The following is a 19,711-nucleotide window of genomic DNA, read 5'->3' on the forward strand; positions in this document are numbered from 1 at the left end:
GTACACTAGCAGAGACTTAATGGCTCTGTAAACTGTACGTCACATAAAACTGTTTCCACCAAGTACCAACATAATGACCAACATCAAAATACAGTTTGAGTTTGTGTTTATTTGGAACATGCATGCATTCAACATGATGCATCAAACATGCATGCATACAACATGATGCATCACACATGCATGCATACAACATGATGCATCACACATGCATGCATACAACATGATGCATCGCACATGCATGCATACAACATGATGCATCACACATGCATGCATACATGATGCATCACACGTGCATGCATACAACATGATGCATCACACATGCATGCATACAACATGATACATCACACATTCATGCATGCAACATAATGCATCACACATGCGTGCATACAACATGATACATCACACGTGCATGCATACAACATGATGCATCACACATGCATGCATACAACATGATGCATCACACATGCATGCATACAACATGATGCATCACACGTGCATGCATACAACATGATGCATCACACATGTATGCATACAACATGATGCATCACACATGCATGCATACAACATGATACATCACACATGCATGCATACAACATAATGCATCACACATGCGTGCATACAACATGATGCATCACACATGCATGCATACAACATGATGCATCACACGTGCATGCATACAACATGATACATCACACATGCATGCATACAACATGATGCATCACACATGCGTGCATACAACATGATGCATCACACATGCATGCATACAACATGATGCATCACACATGCGTGCATACAACATGATGCATCACACATGCGTGCATACAACATGATACATCATACATGCATACAACATGAGACATCATACATGCATGCATACATGATACATCACACATGCATGCATACAACATGATGCATCACACATGTATGCATACAACATGATGCATCACACATGCATGCATACAACATGATGCATCACACATGCGTGCATACAACATGATGCATCACACATGCATCCATACAACATGATGCATCACACACGCATGCATACAACATGATACATCACACACGCATGCATACAACATGATACATCACACACGTATGCATACGACATGATGCATCACACATGCATGCATGTTTTTTGTGTGTGGTTTTTTTAAGACTTTAGGTTAGGCGGTGGTTCTTTGTTGTTAAGGCGGCCGCCTTAACAACAAAGCGCTGCGGGAAGCCCTGTTTATGGATGTTATCGCACAACTCTTGTGCTTAAAGGCCGTTGCTATAGTTATTATCTATTGTGCTCAAGTTGTACTTTTCTATCTGTGCAAAGGCACACAACTTGTAATCTTCCATTGCGAGTTGTCTCGCAGCAGCAGTTTGTTTCCAGACCACGGACATTGAGTACCTCAACGCCGACAAAACAGAGACAGGGCGAAATCACGAGTGTCAGCACATTTCCATTCTGAATAATCACGTATTGTGTCTACTGGGGCTGCTTGCATTACCCCTTTCCTTCAGAAGCAGCCTCAGTGATGTTAACTAGGGAACTCCCGAATAAAGAGGAGCGCATGGGGCTGTACCTTAAAGAGCGTAGGGTGAAACTGTAACTGAGTGTGCAGCCCAATACGTCTCTCCACATGAGCAAAATTTAACTCTGTCTCTGCGTGATTCCTTGCTTCTTGTCTTGTTTAATAGATAGTTCGGTGTTTGAACCTGACACAATCCCCAAAAAATGGATACTGGTGTAATATTATCATGACGCGGCCCTCCAAGGGTTTTGGTATCTGCGATGTGGCCCACCATGAAAATGAGTTTGACGCCTTTGGTATAGGGCATTTTGTTTATCCATTCATCCATCCATTTTCTACCGCTTGTCCCTTTTTGGGGTCGAGGTAGCATCCGGGCGGAAGGTGAGGTACACCCTGGACAAGTCGCCACCTCATCCCAGGGCCAACACAGATAGACAGACAACATTCCCACTCACATTCACACACTAGGGCCAATTTAGTTTTGCCAATCAATCTATCCCCAGGTGCATGTCTTTGGAGGTGGGAGGGGCCTATCCCCAGGTGCATGTCTTTGGAGGTGGGAGGAAGCCGGAGTACCCGGAGGGAACCCACGCAGTCACGGGGAGAACATGCAAACTCCACACAGAAAGATCCCGAGCCCGGTATTGAACTCAGGACCTTCGTATTGTGAGGCACATGCACTAACCCCTCTGCCAGTACATCATATTTGCACTGCACAATGTTTATGTGCTAAAAGCAGTGTTTGCTGTTACTGCTATGGTGCAACTTTGGAATAAATGGTCTAAATCAGTGTTTTTCAACCACTGTGCCGCGGCACACTAGTGTGCCCGTGAGATACAGTCTGGTGTGCCGTGGAAGATTACCTAATTTCACACATTTGGGTTAAAAATATTTTTTGCAAACCAGTAATTATAGTCTGAAAATGATGTGTTGTTGTTGAGTGTCGGTGCTGTCTAGGGCTCGGCAGAGTAACCGTGTAATACTCTTCCATATCAGTAGGAGGCAGTCGGTAGCTAATTGCTTTGTGGATGTCGGAAACAGCGGGAGGCAGCGTGCAGGTAAAAAGGTGTCTAATGCTTAAACTAAAAATAAACAAAAGGTGAGTGCCCCTAAGAAAAGGCATTGAAGCTTAGGGAAGGCTACGCAGAACGAAACTAAAACTGAACTGGCTACAAAGTAAACAAAATCAGAATGCTGGACAACAGCAAAGACTTACTGTGGAGCAAAGACGGCGTCCACAATGTACATCCGAACATGACATGACAATCAACAATGTCCCCACAAAGAAGGATGAAAAACAACTGAAATATTCTTGATTGCTAAAACAAAGTAGATGCGGGAAATATCGCTCAAAGGAAGACATGAAACTGCTACAGGAAAATACCAAAACAAGAGAAAAAGCCACCAAAATAGGAGCGCAAGACAAGAACTAAAACACTACACACAGGAAAACAGCAAAAAACTCAAAATAAGTCAGGGCGTGATGAGACAGGTGGTGACAGTACACCTACTTTGAGACAAGAGCTATATTGATGCATGCTTGGTTATGCTTTAAAGTCATATCCAACAATCGCGACAACGACTATTTACTATCAACTGAGTTGATTTTTTAATGATTTCTGCTGGTGGTGTGCCTTTGGATTTTTTCAACGCAATTGGCTCAAAAAGGTTGAAAAACTGATCTAAATAAGCTCGATAGGTGGTAAAAGCTGGCAGTCAGACAGGAAGCGCAGGGTTAAACAGGCAATAAAATCAGTGCCCGCCAAAATAAAATAAAAAAGCTGTTTAGTCTGACTACAAATAACACAGCACTGCCAAGCATATAGATCATAAACAAATGAAACGCCGTGAGAGGAATCCTCGAACGAGCTGTGAGTTTCCTATCAGAGAGCATGAAATCCTCAAATGAATCAAGTTGGATATGAGCTCTGAATTGAATCACAGTGTTGGAAGGGAAGTGAATGACTAATGTGTGACCAGCATGCCTTGCTGTGTGCCAGGGTCACAGCAGGGACACGTTACAAGGACTATTTAGTGTGCAGCGGTGCAGGGTAGCTTTTCATGACTTGCATTACCGCTGCGATAAAGTCCTTTATTACCACCCCAAAAAATAACATATCACCTTTATATTGTACCAGCGTTTTACAAGTTTAAGACTAACTTCATTACTTCCTTGTCAAGGGGTGGATGGGTAATCATATATTACAGCGGATAACGGAGTAAACCATTCGGAAAAAACTACCAGAGTGACATCCATTAAATTCAGAGGAGCGTAACAACAGCCCGGAAAGAGCCTTTTATATTTCTGGGTGGATTCAAAAAACACAAGAAAAATGTAGTGGTGTGAATGAATGATGGGTTCTACATGTAAAGTAAGGCTGCAGCGAACGATTATTTTTGTATCGATTAATCTATAGATTATTTTTTTCGATTAATCGGTTAATCTATAGATTATTTTTTTTTCGATTAATCTATAGATTATTTTTCCTTTTACCGATTTTTTTTTTTTTTTAAATGAAGATGAAAAAATAAATGCAGGCCAGTTTTTTCAAAAGGCATGGCTTTTATTTACAAAAAAAAAAGTATGGCCACTCAGTCAACATTGACAACAACATGACAAAATATTCTGTAACAATGTAAACATTTAACAAAATTAAAAGTAGCTTATTTGCTTTTTAATGTGCAAATATAAAAGTAAACATCCAGTGCAAATCTTAATATTCTGCAATAGTATAAGCATTTCAAAAGTAAAAGTATTGCTTATTTTGCTTTAAAATGTGCAAAAATAAAGATAAACATCCAATACTAAAATGTGCAAAACGGAAATATTCTGTAACAACAGTGTAAACATTTCAACAAAAGTAAAAGTATTGCTTATTTGCTAAAATGTGCAAAAATAAAGATAAACATCCAATACAAGAAAGTGCAAAACGAAATATTCTGCAACAACAGTGTTAACATTTCAACAAAAGTAAAAGTATTGCTTATTTTGCTTAATAACACAACAATGATAGTATGATTAAAGTGAAAGTTAATTGTTGGTTTGTACATAGTATACGTAACTGTTAATGTTGTAAAAGGTATTTGCACAACTAATTAACGTTAGCGTTTGTGACATGTCTTGTGCCGTGGGGTTCTTTCAGGGCCGACAGACTGAACGCCAGACGGCTTTGCCAGGTTTACAATCTTTTAATTTTACACAAAGTCTTTTCTCTTCCAACTCTTTTCTCTTTCTTTCCTCACTTTTCAACTCCTCTTCCTCGTTGTCTCTGGCTCTCCTCCTCTCTCGCTCCACGTCAGCTTCACTCTGGCTCCTTCCAGTCTCTCTTCCCTCTCTCTCTGCTGCTCCCCTTTTCTTCAGCGAGAGGAGATTGGATGATCGCGCACCTGGGCACGATTGCGGCGCCGCTCGCTCGCCGGTCCCGCCTCTCCACAGCGTTAAAGAGGAGCGCGTCTTTGTAAACACTGAACAGGCACGCCAAACGCGCCTCTCAGAGCGAAACAGTGTTTTACTTTATGAATTTACAACGCAGATACAAATGACACATTCATGTTTTTGTGTAATGATGACAACGTATACTCACGCGGACGATTGACTAGTTGATGGTGATGGCAAGAACGCTGTCGGTTTTCTTTTCAAATGTTCGTTCATAGCCGTTGTGCTGCTATGATAGGCCATTTCCGCTCGACACAGTGTGCTTACAACAACATTATTAGGCCGTTTATTGAAATACTCCCACACTTTTGACGACTTTTTTCCCCTCGCTCGCACCGCTCGCATCGTCTGCTTTGCGCTCCGCCATGACAGTAGCGTGACGTATACATGCGACGCGTCGACGCACAAAAACGGCGTCGACGTATTTACGTAACCAATGACGCGTCGTTTCAGCCTTAATGTAAAGCGACTTTGGGTACTTAGAAAAGCGCTATATAAATCCCAGTTATTATTATTATTATATTTCTGGGTGGATTAAAAAAACACAAGAAAAAAGTAGAAATTTGACAATACACTATATTGCCAAATGTATTTGGCCACCCATCCAAATGATGAGAATCAGGTGTCCTAATCACTCGGCCCGGTGTATCAAATCAAGCACTTAGGCATGGAGACTGTTTCTACAAACATTTGTGAAAGAATGGTTTCCTGCGTGGAACTGTCATAGGATGCCACCTGTGCAACAAATGTCCTCGCTCCTAAATATTCCAAAGTCAACTTTATTATAAGAAAAGTGAAGAGTTTGGGAACAACAGCAACTCAGCCACCAAGTGGTAGGCCACGTAAACCGACAGAGAGGGGTCAGCGCATAGTGCAAAGAGGTCGCCGACTTTCAATCAATCACCGATCAATCAAAGTTTATTCATATTGCCCTAAATCACGAGTGTCTCAAAGGGCTGCACAAGCCACAACGACATCCTCGGCTCAGATCCCACATCAGGGCAAGAAAAAACTCAACCCAATGGGATTACAATGAGAAAACTTGGGGGGACTTTCTGCACAGTCAGTTGCTACAGAGCTCCAAACGTCATGTGACCTTCCAACAAGCCCACGTACAGTACGCAGAGAGCTTCATGGAATGGGTTTCCATGGCCGAGGAGCTGCATCTAAGCCATACATCACCAAGTCCAATGCAAAGCGTGGGATGCAGTGGTGTAAAGCACGTCGCCACTGGACTCTAGAGCAGTGGAGACGCCTTCTCTGGACTGATGAATCACACTTTTCCATCTGGCAATCTGATGAACCAGTCTGGGTTTGGAGGTTGCCAGGAGAACGCTACATTTCGGACTGCATTGGTGGAGGAGGAATTATGGTGTGGGGTTGGTTTTTCAGGAATTGGGCTTGGCCCTTTAGTTCCAGTGAAAGGAACTTTGAATGCTCCAGGATACCAAAACATTTTGGACAATTCCATGCTCCCAACTTTGTGTGAACAGTTTGGAGCGGGCCCCTTCCTCTTCCAACATGACTGTGCAGTCTGGTGTGGATGAACTTGACAGGCCTGCACAGAGTCCTGACCTGAACCCGATAGAACACCTTCGGGATGAATTAGAACAGAGACTGAGAGCCAGGCCTTCTCCACCAATATCAGTGTGTGACCTCACCAATGCACGTTTGGAAGAATGGTGGAAAATTCCTATAAACACACTTGGCAACCTTGTGGACAGCCTTCCCAGAAGATTTGACGCTGTAATAGCTGAAAAAGGTGGACTCACATCATATTAAACCCTATGGGTTAGGAATGGGATGGCACTTCAAGTTCACTTGTGAGTCAAGGCAGGTGGCCAAATACTTTTGGCAATGTAGTGTATGTTTATAATACCGTATTTTCCAGACCATAGGGCGCACCAAATTATAAGGTCCATTAAAGGGGTCATATTATTATAATTTTTTCAAAATGTAAAACCTACAGTACAATACATCAAGCGGTGCGGCTTCATAGCTTACCAAAGTCCTACTAAAATAATTTTGATTTTTGAGTGGCGTGTGTAATGTTCTATATTTTCAATGTAACATATAACATTTTGGTGTTGTTTACTAGAGTCATATTGCAGTCTACACGTATCTCTTATGTTTGACTACCATCTACTAGTCACGCTTATCATTTCACCATGTACCAAATAAAATAGCTTCGAGGTCGGTCGGTAAGCACAACCAAAAGTATTCCATACATTAGGCGCACCGGGTTATAGGGCGCACTGTCGAGTTTTGAGAAAATGAAAGGATTTTAAGTGCGCCTTATAGTCTAAAAAATACGGTCCCTAGACTCCCTATTGCAGTCTACACATATTTTTTATGTGTGACTGCCATCTACTGGTCACACTTATCGTTTCACCATGTACCAAATAAAACAGCTTTGAGGTCGGTAAGCACAACCAAAATTATTCCGTACATTAGGCGCACCGGGTTATAAGGCGCACTGTCGAGTTTTGAGAAAATGAAAGGATTTTAAGTGCGCCTTCTTGTCTGAAAAATACGGTAATAATAAGGGCTGTGAAACGTAACACATGACTAATCACCAAACAATACTAAATCGTGAATCAACACAGATTAATCACCCAATTAATTTCGGTTACCCTCGTGAGTTGTTACACAGGTCTGTGCAAAGACTCTGACTGGTGCGCTCACTGGCAAATTCTGTTTCAAAACGGACCTAGATACATTTGTTAGCATGTTTTGAGCAAAGAAATAACGTACACTCATGTAAAACGTGAAAAAAAAAGTTTGTTTATGACAATCTAGTTAAATTGCATTTGTGTCAAAATAACGGGGTCTTTTTTCATGTTAAATGAAATTATGCAAGCAAGTAATTTAATGTCCGCTAACTTCTTGCAACTCAACGCCAAGAAAACGGAAATGCTGATTATCGGTCCTGCTAAACACAGACATTTATTTAATAATACCACCTTAACATTTGACAACCAAACAATTACACAAGACGAATCAGTAAAGAATCTGGGTATTATCTTCGACCCAACTCTCTCCTTTGAATCACACATTAAGAGTGTTACTAAAACGGCCTTCTTTCATCTCCGCAATATCGCTAAAATTTGTTCTATTTTATCCACTAGCGACGCTGAGATCATTATTCATGCGTTCGTTACGTCTCGTCTCGACTACTGTAACGTATTATTTTCGGGTCTCCCTATGTCTAGCATTAAAAGACTACAATTGGTACAAAATGCGGCTGCTAGACTTTTGACAAGAACAAGAAAGTTTGATCATATTACGCCTATACTGGCTCACCTGCACTGGCTTCCTGTGCACTTAAGATGCGACTTTAAGGTTTTACTACTTACGTATAAAATACTACACGGTCTAGCTCCATCCTATCTTGTTGATTGCATTGTACCATATGTCCCGGCAAGAAATCTGTGTTCAAAGAACTCCGGCTTATTAGTGATTCCCAGAGCCCAAAAAAAGTCTGCGGGCTATAGAGCGTTTTATATTGGGGCTCCAGTACTATGGAATGCCCTCCCGGTAACAATTAGAGATGCTACCTCAGTAGAAGCATTTAAGTCCCATCTTAAAACTCATTTGTATACTCTAGCCTTTAAATAGACCCCCCTTTTAGACCAGTTGATCTGCCGTTTCTTTTCTTTTCTCCTCTGCTCCCCTCATGTCCGGTGGCCATGGATGAAGTGCTGGCTGTCCAGAGTCGGGACCCGGGGAGGACCGCTCGCCTGTGCATCAGCTGGGAACATCTCTGCGCTGCTGACCCGTCTCCGCTCGGGATGGTTTCCTGCTGGCCCCACTATGGACTGGACTCTTACTATTATGTTGGATCCACTATGGACTGGACTCTCACAATATTATGTCAGACCCACTCGACATCCATTGCATTCGGTCTCCCCTAGAGGGGGTGGGGGGGGTTACCCACATATGCGGTGCTCTCCAAGGTTTCTCATAGTCATTCACATCGACGTCCCACTGGGGTGAGTTTTTCCTTGCCCTTATGTGGGCTTTGTACCGAGGATGTCGTTGTGGCTTGTGCAGCCCTTTGAGACACTTGTGATTTAGGGCTATATAAATAAACATTGATTGATTGACATTGAATGTGATTAAACCAAATGTGTGATTAATTTTGCCAGCACTAAATAATACATATATGTATTCTTTATATAATATTTCAAAAGCACCGTTTACACTGCACACCAAATCTGATTTTTTTGCCCGAACGTGACAAATCACGTCTAAACGCTCTAAAGTGCTGCAAATCTGATCTTTTTGAATCAGATTCAGGACACATCGAACGAAAAAAAATAATGTGTGTTCTTGTCCCTCATAATGATTGTGAACGATAGACAAAATTCCCCCAAAAGTGCGGTTACCCTAGCGCTATTGATAATGAACAATACCAATAATTTACCTCTATTATCAACAATACAGTTGTTCAAATGCAACAATACATATACGTAATGATAACTAGAGATACAAAAGAAAGCAGAAAAATGGAGGGGAAGAAAGAGAAGCAACCTATATTAACCTTGTAGATTGTTATAGTAACAATAGGTTAAGCTTTGTCAGTGTGCCATGTGTTATCCAGTTTACCCTAGGGTAACAACGTTCAATTTATGTTTGATGAAACGTGATTATGTGCATGAGTGTATGTATGTATATGTACTTGTATATGTACAGTATGTGTATGTTTGTACAGTGAATGTATATCTACATGTATGTGTATATGTATGTTTGTACAGTGAATGTATAAGTACATGTATGTGTATATGTATGTTTGTACAGTGAATGTATATGTACATGTATGTGTATATGTATGTTTGTACAGTGAATGTATATGTACATGTATGTGTATATGTATGTTTGTACAGTGAATGTATATGTACATGTATGTGTATATGTATGTTTGTACTGTGAATGTATATGTACATGTATGTGTATATGTATGTTTGTACAGTGAATGTATATGTACATGTATGTTTGTACAGTGAATGTATATCTACATGTATGTGTATATGTATGTTTGTACAGTGAATGTATATGTATATGTATGTTTGTACAGTGAATGTATATGTACATGTATGTGTATATGTATGTTTGTACAGTGAATGTATATGTACATGTATGTGTATATGTATGTTTGTACAGTGGATGTATATGTACATGTATGTGTATATGTATGTTTGTACAGTGGATGTATATGTACATGTATGTGTATATGTATGTTTGTACAGTGAACGTGCGTGTGGATGTACAAACTTTGAGTGCCGTTCCGCTTTAACAATATGTTTATGCTGGTGGTTGTAAATTGCAGCTGCGTGGAAGTGTGCTGCATCAGAGTGACAGTGGACACACTACCTTTTCTGTGACGGCACGAGCACACTCAATGAGTTCCCTTTTAGAGAAGCTGTCTGTAGGGCTGAGCTGCAGGGCGCCAGCTTTCTGGACCAGGTAGATACAGCCGTGTCCCAGCTCTTGTACACGTGTCCTTATCTGGAAAGCCACCTGAAAGCAGAAGCAGACGCCGATTCAGACCTGATCCATCCGGCTTCACTCTTCTGTCAACAGTCGCGCGCTGAACTTCAATCCCTTTTATCGAGCAGGTGGATGAAAAATGGTTTTTGAGCGCTCTCTAGAGAAAGCAAAGCTGGCACTTTCATATTATTTCCAAACTGAGATTCATGGGTGGGTGGGCGAGCCTTTATAAGCATCACTATAGGCATTTAGACTTGTCGAGGCAACGTGTCGCTATGGTAACCAGCTGGGTTTGCAGCAGGCTTGTTGTGTACAAGTTACTGATAAGAGCGGTGAGCTTATTAGTGAGATGTTTCCACACACAGAGAAAGGAAAACTTGAATAAAAGGACTAGATAGATAGTACTTTATTGACTAGGTGGGAGTGATGGATGCGGGAGGGGTACCTTTTACTTTGATGCATGCGAGTGCAAACATTTCATCTTATATTTCAGGGACAACCTGCATCTTAAAGGGGATCTGCACTTTTTGGGAATTTAACCTCTAATTCACAATCTTTATGAGACAAGAACACGTCTTTTTTTTATGCATTCTAACTGGTAAATAAACGTACCATATTTTTCGGACTATAAGGCGCACTTAAAATCCTTTCATTTTCTCAAAAATCGACGGTGCGCCTTATAACCCAGTGCGCATAATGAACGGAATAATTTTGGCTGTGCTTACCGACCTCGAAGCAATTTTATTTGGTACATGGTGTGATAAGTGTGACCAGTATATGGCAGTCACACATAAGAGATACGTGTAGACTGCAATATGACGCTGGTAAACAAATAATGCATTCTAACTGGTAAAAAAAACATTCCGTATTTTTCGGACTATAAGGCGCACTTAAAATTCTTTCATTTTCTCAAAAATCGATGGTGCGCCTTGTAACCCGGTGCGCATAATGTACGGAATAATTTTGGTTGTGCTTACCGACCTCGAAGCAATTTTATTTGGTACATGGTGTAATGATAAGTGTGACTAGTAAATGGCAGTCACACATAAGAAATACGTGTAGACTGCACTATGACACCAGTAAACTAATAATGCATTCCAAGTGGTAAATAAACGTACCGTATTTTTCGGCCTAAAAGGCGCACTTAAAATCCTTTCATTTTCTCAAAAATCGACGGTGCGCATAATGTACGGAATAATTCTGGTTGTGCTTACCGACCTCGAAGCAATTTTATTTGGTACATGGTGTGATAAGTGTGACCAGTATATAGCAGTCACACATAAGAGATACGTGTAGACTGCAATATGACGCCAGTAAACAAATAATGCATTCTAACTGGTAAATAAACGTTCCGTATTTTTCTAACCATAAGGCGCACTTAAAATCCTTTCATTTTCTCAAAAATCGACAGTGCACCTTATAACCCGGTGCGCATAATGTACGGAATAATTTTGGTTGTGCTTAACGACCTCGAAGCAATTTTATTTGGTACATGGTGTAATGATAAGTGTGACCGGTAGATGGCAGTCACACATAAGAGATACGTGTAGAGTGCACTATAACGCCAGTAAACAAATAATGCATTCCAACTGGTAAATAAACGTACCGTATTTTTCGGACTAAAAGGCGCACTTAAAATCCTTTCATTTTCTCAAAAATCGACAGTGCGCCTTATAACCCGGTGCGCATAATGTACGGAATAATTTTGGTTGTGCTTAACGGCCTCGAAGCAATTTTATTTGGTACATGGTGTAATGATAAGTGTGACCGGTAGATGGCAGTCACACATAAAAGATACATGTAGAGTGCACTATGACGCTAGTAAACAAATAATGCATTCTAACTGGTAAATAAACGTTCCGTATTTTTCGGACTATAAGACGCACTTAAAATCCTTTCATTTTCTCAAAAATCGACGGTGCGCCTTATAACCCGGTGCGCATAATGAACGGAATAATTTTGGTTGTGCTTACCGACCTCGAAGCAATTTTATTTGGTACAGGGTGTAATGATAAGTGTGACCAGTAGATGGCAGTCACATATAAGAGATACGTGTATACTGCACTATGACACCAGTAAACAAATAATGCATTCCAACTGGTAAATAAACGTACCGTATTTTTCAGACTAAAAGGCGCACTTAAATTCCTTTCATTTTCTCAAAAATCGACGGTGCGCATAATGTACGGAATCATTCTGGTTGTGCTTACCGACCTCGAAGCAATTTTATTTGGTACATTGTGTGATAAGTGTGACCAGTAGATGGCAGTCACACATAAGAGATACGTGTAGAGTGCACTATGACGCCAGTAAACAAATAATGAATTCTAACTGGTAAATAAACGTTCCGTATTTTTCGAACCATAAGGCGCAGCTAAAATCCTTTCATTTTCTCAAAAATCGACGGTGCGCCTTATAACCCGGTGCGCATAATGTACGGAATAATTTTGGTTGTGCTTACCGACCTCGAAGCAATTTTATTTGGTACATGGTGTAATGATAAGTGTGACCGGTAGATGGCAGTCACACATAAGAGATACGTGTAGAGTGCACTATGACGCCAGTAAACAAATAATGCATTCTAACTGGTAAATAAATGTTCCGTATTTTTCGGACTATAAGGCTTCACTTAAAATCCTTTCATTTTCTCAAAAATCGACAGTGCGCTTTATAACCCGGTGCGCATAATGTACGGAATAATTTTGGTTGTGCTTAACGACCTCGAAGCAATTTTATTTGGTACATGGTGTAATGATAAGTGTGACCGGTAGATGGCAGTCACACATAAGAGATACGTGTAGACTGCAATATGACGCCGGTAAACAAATAATGCATTCTAACTGGTAAAAAAAACGTTCCGTATTTTTCGGACTATAAAGGGCTCTTAATATCCTTTCATTTTCTCAAAAATCGACAGTGCGACTAATAACCCGGTGCGCATAATGTACGGAATAATTTTGGTTGTGCTTACCAACCTCGAAGCAATTTTATTTGGTACATGGTGTAATGATAAGTATGACCGGTAGATGGCAGTCACACATAAGAGATACATGTAGACCGCACTATAACGCCAGTAAACACCAAAACTTTAAATGTTAAATGAAATGAAATTAAATTAGTTTTATTTAAAGGGGACAATGCAATTTCATAAAACACATGACGACACATGGTTAAAAAAGCCAGAATTAGCCAGAAGGCTACTTTTCATCTGTAGTGCACTGGTCATGGTGTAAAAAAGGCAGTAAAATTACAATTTAAAAGAAAAAGATAAGAAAGAGAGAGAAAGGGGGAAAAAAAGCACACAATACATATAAAATATGATGAAAAATAAAATAATTTATCTTAGCTTCAAAACAGGCTCATCTTTTAGTGCTGGCAGCTGTAGGCGTTGATAAGCCACATTTCCAATGTTTTTGTGAAGGCCTTGTAAGTTGTGACCAGTTTAACCTCCTCAGGTGCTGAGTTCCACACATTTGCACTCCTTACTGACCCAGCCCACTTACTGAAAGTGCAGAGGAATATAACAGTCACCTCTGACAGAGCCTGGACTGACACGCTCACGGCTGTTTCTTTGGCTGATGAACTGGAGCCAATTTATGCAGTACTTTATAGGTCACTTTTAAGTCTGCAAATGTGTGAAGACTGTATTTTTTTAGAATAAAATAAAGAACATTACACACGGCACTCAAAAATCTGTCAAAAATATTTTGTATGACTTTGAAGCCGCACCCGCTTGATGGATTGTCGACCCATTACTGATACCGTAGTCAGAGATACAAGTTTTATTATGGTGTGTGCATAAGGACTGCAAAATGGCACCTATTAGCAGACATATTATCTGGCGTTTTGTTTCACAATATTATGCAAAAGCAACTTTTCTTATCTTATGAAAATGTGCGCATTTCCACCACTGATGTCGTAGTCCAGTGTTTTTCAACCACTGTGCCGCGGCACACTAGTGTGCCCTGAGATACAGTCTGGTGTGTGTATGTAATTTCACCTATTTGGGGTAAAAATAGTTTTTGCAAACCAGTACCGTATTTTTCGGAGTATAAGTCGCACCTGCCGAAAATGCATAATAAAGAAGGAAAAAAACATATATAAATCACACTGGAGCCCGGCCAAACTATGAAAAAAACTGCGACTTATAGTCCGAAAAATACGGTAATTATAATCTACAAATAATGTGCCGTTGTTGAGTGTCGGTGCTGTCTAGAGCTCGGCACTACTCTTCCATATCAGTTGGTGGCAGCCGGTAGCTAATTGCTTTGTAGATGTCGGGAACATGGCTTGTCGTGATCACAACATGCAGATGACAGCGGGAGGCAGCGTGCAGGTGAAAAGGTATCTAATGTTAAAACCAAAAATAAACAAAAAGGCGAGTGCCCCTAAGAAAAGGCATTGAAGCTTAGGGAACGAAACTAAAACTGAACTGGCTACAAAGTAAACAAAAACAGAATGCTGGACGACAGCAAAGACTTACTGTGGAGCAAAGACAATGTACATCCAAACATGACATGACAATCAACAATGTCCCCACTAACAAGGATAAAAACAACTGAAACAGTCTTGATTGCTAAAACAAAGTAGACGCGGGAAATATCGCTCAAAGGAAGACATGAAACTGCTACAGGAAAATACCAACAAAACAGGAAAAGTCAACAAAATAGGAGCGCAAGACAAGAACTAAAACACTACACAGGAAAACAGCAAAAAAGTCCAAATAAGTCAGGGTGTGATGTGACAGGTGGTGACAGTACACCTACTTTGAGACAAGAGCTATATTGATGCATGCTTGGTTATGCTTTAAAGTCATATCCAACAATTGCGACAACGACTTTTTACTGTCAACTGAGTTTTGTTTTTTAATGATTTCCGCTGGTGGTGTGCCTCCACATTTTTTCCATTGAAAAAACGCGCCTTGGCTCAAAAAAGGTTGAAAAACACTGTCCTAGTTGATAAGTATGGCGTCACATTAGTGCCAAAAATCCGAGCGCATAAAAACTGTTATCGCGCGCTGATTCTCCGCTTCGTGCGCGCGTGACACCCTTTTGCGTGCGCGTGGTGCCTTTTTGCGCGCGCGCGGTGCCTTTCTGTGCGCGCGCGGTGCCTTTCTACGCGCGCGCGACGCCTTTCTGCGCGCTCTCTGTGTACTCCTGGCATCTCTCATGTTTCTTTTTGGCACTTTGGGGGCGGGTATGCTTAGACGGCCCCTTCTTTCTGATTGGCTGTGAGCATTTTTCATATGACCAATCATTCTCCAGCGTAGCAACGTTGTAGCCATCTTACCTCTGACATCTAGCCTCAATCATTACATTGATGTCAATGGTACATGTACTAATTAAATTACCATAACTTGCTCGATTTTCGACCAATTTACAAACGGTTTGCCTTGTTACAAATCTTATTACATGTAGATATGACATAGGATGCTGTACCTGTTGAAATTACCTCTTTTGCTTAAAAAAAAAAAAAAAAGACTTAATTGTGCAACATAGTTGTGTAGGGTCAGTGTTAGTCAGTTCTCTGATTATTTTAAACTGTAAAGCTATTTTTTAACATTTTAAAAACAAAATTCAAAGATTATTTCATTAATTTTATGGCTGAATCAAAAGAAATTCCATAAATTAGAAAACAAATGTTCAAGAAGAAGTGAAAATATAAAATAATGTTATGGTTGGATGTTATTGCTGGTGGACCAGTTCTGGCTGAAAGATGTGATTATGGTGTTTGTTGTCTTATTATTTATTTGGGTCACATTTTGTATTACCCTGTATTGTGTTTATGTGGTATGAAATAACCTTCATCAGCGCGTGACATTTTTTTTATCCACTTCTTCCTCCGTAAATCTTGATACATATTGACGATGACCCGCCCTGCTATACTTCTGATTGGCTCTGAGCATTTTTCAGCATTTTTCGCCTGACCAATCAGAAAGAAGGGGCCGTCTAAGCATACCCGCCCCCAAAGTGCCAAAAAGAAACATGAGAGCGCGAGGAGAGATGCCAGGAGTACACAGAGAGCGCGCAGAAAGGCGTCGCGCGCGCGCAGAAAGGCACCGCGCGCGCGCAAAAAGGCACCACGCGCGCGCAAAAGGGTGTCGTGCGCGCGCACGAAGTGGAGAATCAGCGCGCGATAACAGTTTTTATGCGCTCGGATTTTTGGCACTAATGTGACGCCATAGATAAGCTTCTTCTTTTTCTCTATATTCTTGTTATGGGACATTCATCCTCCACTGTTGCCATTTCTAACTTGATGGAAGTTTTTGGATGTTTTTTTTAAGCGCTTTAAAGGCAGAATAGAGCAAGTTCCATAGGCTCCATTGTAAGCGCACTTATTTACTAGTTAGGATGCATTAAAAAAAAAAAAACTTGATGGAAGTTTTTGGATGTTTTTTTTAAGCGCTTTAAAGGCAGAATAGAGCAAGTTCCATAGGCTCCATTGTAAGCGCACTTATTTACTAGTTAGGATGCATTAAAAAAAATAAAAACATGTGTTCTTGTCTCACATAAGGATGATAGGATGATAGGAAAAATTCCCCCCCCCAAAATTTAGTTGCCCTTTAAGTTTCTCAGGACATCTCTCACCTCTTCAAGTTCTGCTGTGGCTGCAGCGAGGCGTCCCTGGTGTGCCAGCTGCCCATAGTCCACCGTCACTTGAGAGGCCAGGCCGCCAAGCTCTTCTGGACACGTCACTGACTTGGTCATCTAGTCAGAACGAAAGGAACTCTTCAGCTAATGAAGTCTAGAAAATAGTCATTAGAAATTGGAAAGTGGAACGTAGTCACCATCTCTTGTGCCACGATGGCGATGGCCTTGGAGAACTTCACCATCGTCGTCTGGTAGTCCACAAAGGAGCCGTCTGGTTCAGGAGGTGTTCCTTCATCCAGCTGTGAAGACCAACATTGCTATTTTCAATACATGTATGCAGAGATGGGCAATCTAGTAAGCTAAGCTACAAGTTACTCCCGATTAAATGTAGCTAAGCTACAGGGGAAGCTATCCCTGGACAATCGTAGTGAAGTGAAGGAATTAACTCATATTATGTTCTACGTATGGTGAATGTTTATGTTCACCTTGGAGAAAGCAAACCACCAAGTTTAATTAAATAGTGGTATTTCAGTTTGAGCACATCAGCACCATAGTTTGATATTCCCAGGTGGATTTGATCACTTCTCGTAGGAAAAGAGGCTCTAATTGGGACTTCGGAACGCAAAAGTGATAACCATATCCTTGAGAAAAGACTACCTGTCTAAGTCACACTGCAAAAACTGAAATCTAAGTAAGATTAAATATCTCAAATAAGGGTGATATTTGCTTATTTTCTGTCTGATAAGATTATTCTTCTCACTAAGCAGATTTTACATTAGAGTGTTTTACTTGTTTTAAGTGTTTTGGTCCTAAATGATCTCACTAAGATATTACAGCTTGTTGCTGAGATTTTATGACCTATGACATGCTTGAGACTAGAATATCAAGTGTTGCAAAGCTGTGTCATCAACACTCACAAGTATAAAACTACTTTTGTAAAGTAATCATTTCTTATTTCAAGCATGAAAAAAAAAAATCATGACTTTGACACAATTGTGTCTCATATTAAAACAGATGACAGCCAAATGGACTTTGCTGTTTTATTTTCAATGAAACAATATAAAATACATACTCATATAGTAGTACAGTTGTTATTAGTGAGAATATACTTATTTTAAGGTATTTTTGGGTTCATTGAGGTTAGCTAATTTTACTTGTTTTGGAAAGTCTTGACAAGCCAAATTTTCTTGTTCTATTGGCAGATCATTTTGCTTAGTTCAAATAAAATACCCCTAATTTTTGTACTTTTTTTTCTCCTTGTTTTTGAACACTGACTTTTTGCAGTGCAACGCCAACATTTGAGTTATGACTTAAAGCAGTGGTTTTCCAGACACTTCCTCACGAACATCTCCTTTTAATGGCCAGGATGTGCTCTCCTGACTGAGCAAACACACCCAGAAACAGAAAGGAGGAATATAAAAACTGATGGTTTGGCTTCTCCAGTTAGGAGTCCTTCATTTTTTTGACCTAAGCTCCTCCGGGTACTGCAGACCTGTTTAAGGACACTTGCTTGTAATAAAGCAACTTTTTGTTCAAGCAAAGCGTCTTTAAAGACTTTAAACTGTTTTTAGCTTTTAACTTTTTTAACTGTTTTTAACTTTTTAAACTGCTTTTTATCCAACAAATTGTTATTAGTGTAATTTGCATTTGCTTTTTCAATGTGTATTTTTATTTCTGTTTTAAATGTTATTTTTTAGTCTGTCCTTTGCCTCTATTTCTTTGTGGTGTACAACCCTTTGTTCTTCAACTGTGCTTGTTTTTAAAGGGGTTTATAAATAAAGTTGGTATGGTATGGTATGGTCTCTGACGTCTCTTTTGATCCAGCCGCACTGCCGTTTCGTCCTCCTGCCCGGGCGGAGGTAACAAGACCAGAAATACACTTCAGTAGCAAGCTACACGGCAAAAGTAGCTAGCTACATCAAAGCTACATTTAACGGCATTTATATCTATGTGCCCACATGTAAAATATATCAATATTCATGTAACAGAGTGTACAAGAGGACCCAATAAGGGTCCATTACTATTAACTATCTGTCATTTAGCTGGGGACACCCTACAACTACCTCTAGGGCAGGGGTGCTCATTACGTCGATCGCGATCTACCGGTCGACCTCGGAGGGTGTGTCAGTCGATCACCAGCCAGGCATTAAAAAAAATAGTCCTAAAAATGAGCGATCATAAATCTTCACTATGACGTCACTTGATTGACATTCACGGCACCCGAGGGTCTTCTGAGATGACGCTGGCTGCTGCCAGCTCATTAAAATTACCGACTGGAAGGCGAGAAACACTTTATTTCAACAGACTCTGGCGCCGTACCTGTCGTCAAAACTCCAAAGACCGACTGCACAGTTGCACAATAAAAGCTCTGCTTCATCCTGCCTGCGCTACCAAAATAAGAGTCTCAGAAAGCTGGCGTGCACAAGCTAGCAAGCTACGGAGTTTGCCGACAATGTATTTCTTGTAAAGTGTATACAAAGGAGTACGGAAGCTGGACAAATAAGATGCCAAAAACCAACCACTTTCATGTGGTATTGGACAGAAAGGAGGACTTTTTTTCTCCTCCATTCGAAAATGCGGACGTAATCATCACCACTGTCTGATTCCAATCAATGCAAGTCATCACAATCAGGTAATACACCAACTTATATTCTTGTCTTCATGAAAGAAAG

At 40.5% G+C, this 19,711-nt stretch overlaps 1 protein-coding gene across 1 annotated transcript in view; it reads right to left on the reverse strand.

Moving 5' to 3' along the window:
* The window catches only part of tln2b (talin 2b), a 415,773-nt gene that overhangs the window by 89,077 nt on the left and 306,985 nt on the right, over positions 1-19,711 (reverse strand). Inside the window, exons 42-44 of the mRNA XM_072913901.1 lie at positions 17,237-17,338; positions 17,037-17,156; positions 10,333-10,479 (exon numbers count right to left, since the gene is read on the reverse strand). Coding sequence (XP_072770002.1) covers positions 10,333-10,479; positions 17,037-17,156; positions 17,237-17,338 — 369 coding nt within the window. The remainder of the gene's footprint in view (positions 1-10,332; positions 10,480-17,036; positions 17,157-17,236; positions 17,339-19,711) is intronic.

This window comes from Nerophis lumbriciformis, linkage group LG10 (assembly GCF_033978685.3).
Source record: "Nerophis lumbriciformis linkage group LG10, RoL_Nlum_v2.1, whole genome shotgun sequence".
Classification (NCBI taxonomy): Eukaryota; Metazoa; Chordata; class Actinopteri; order Syngnathiformes; family Syngnathidae; genus Nerophis; species Nerophis lumbriciformis.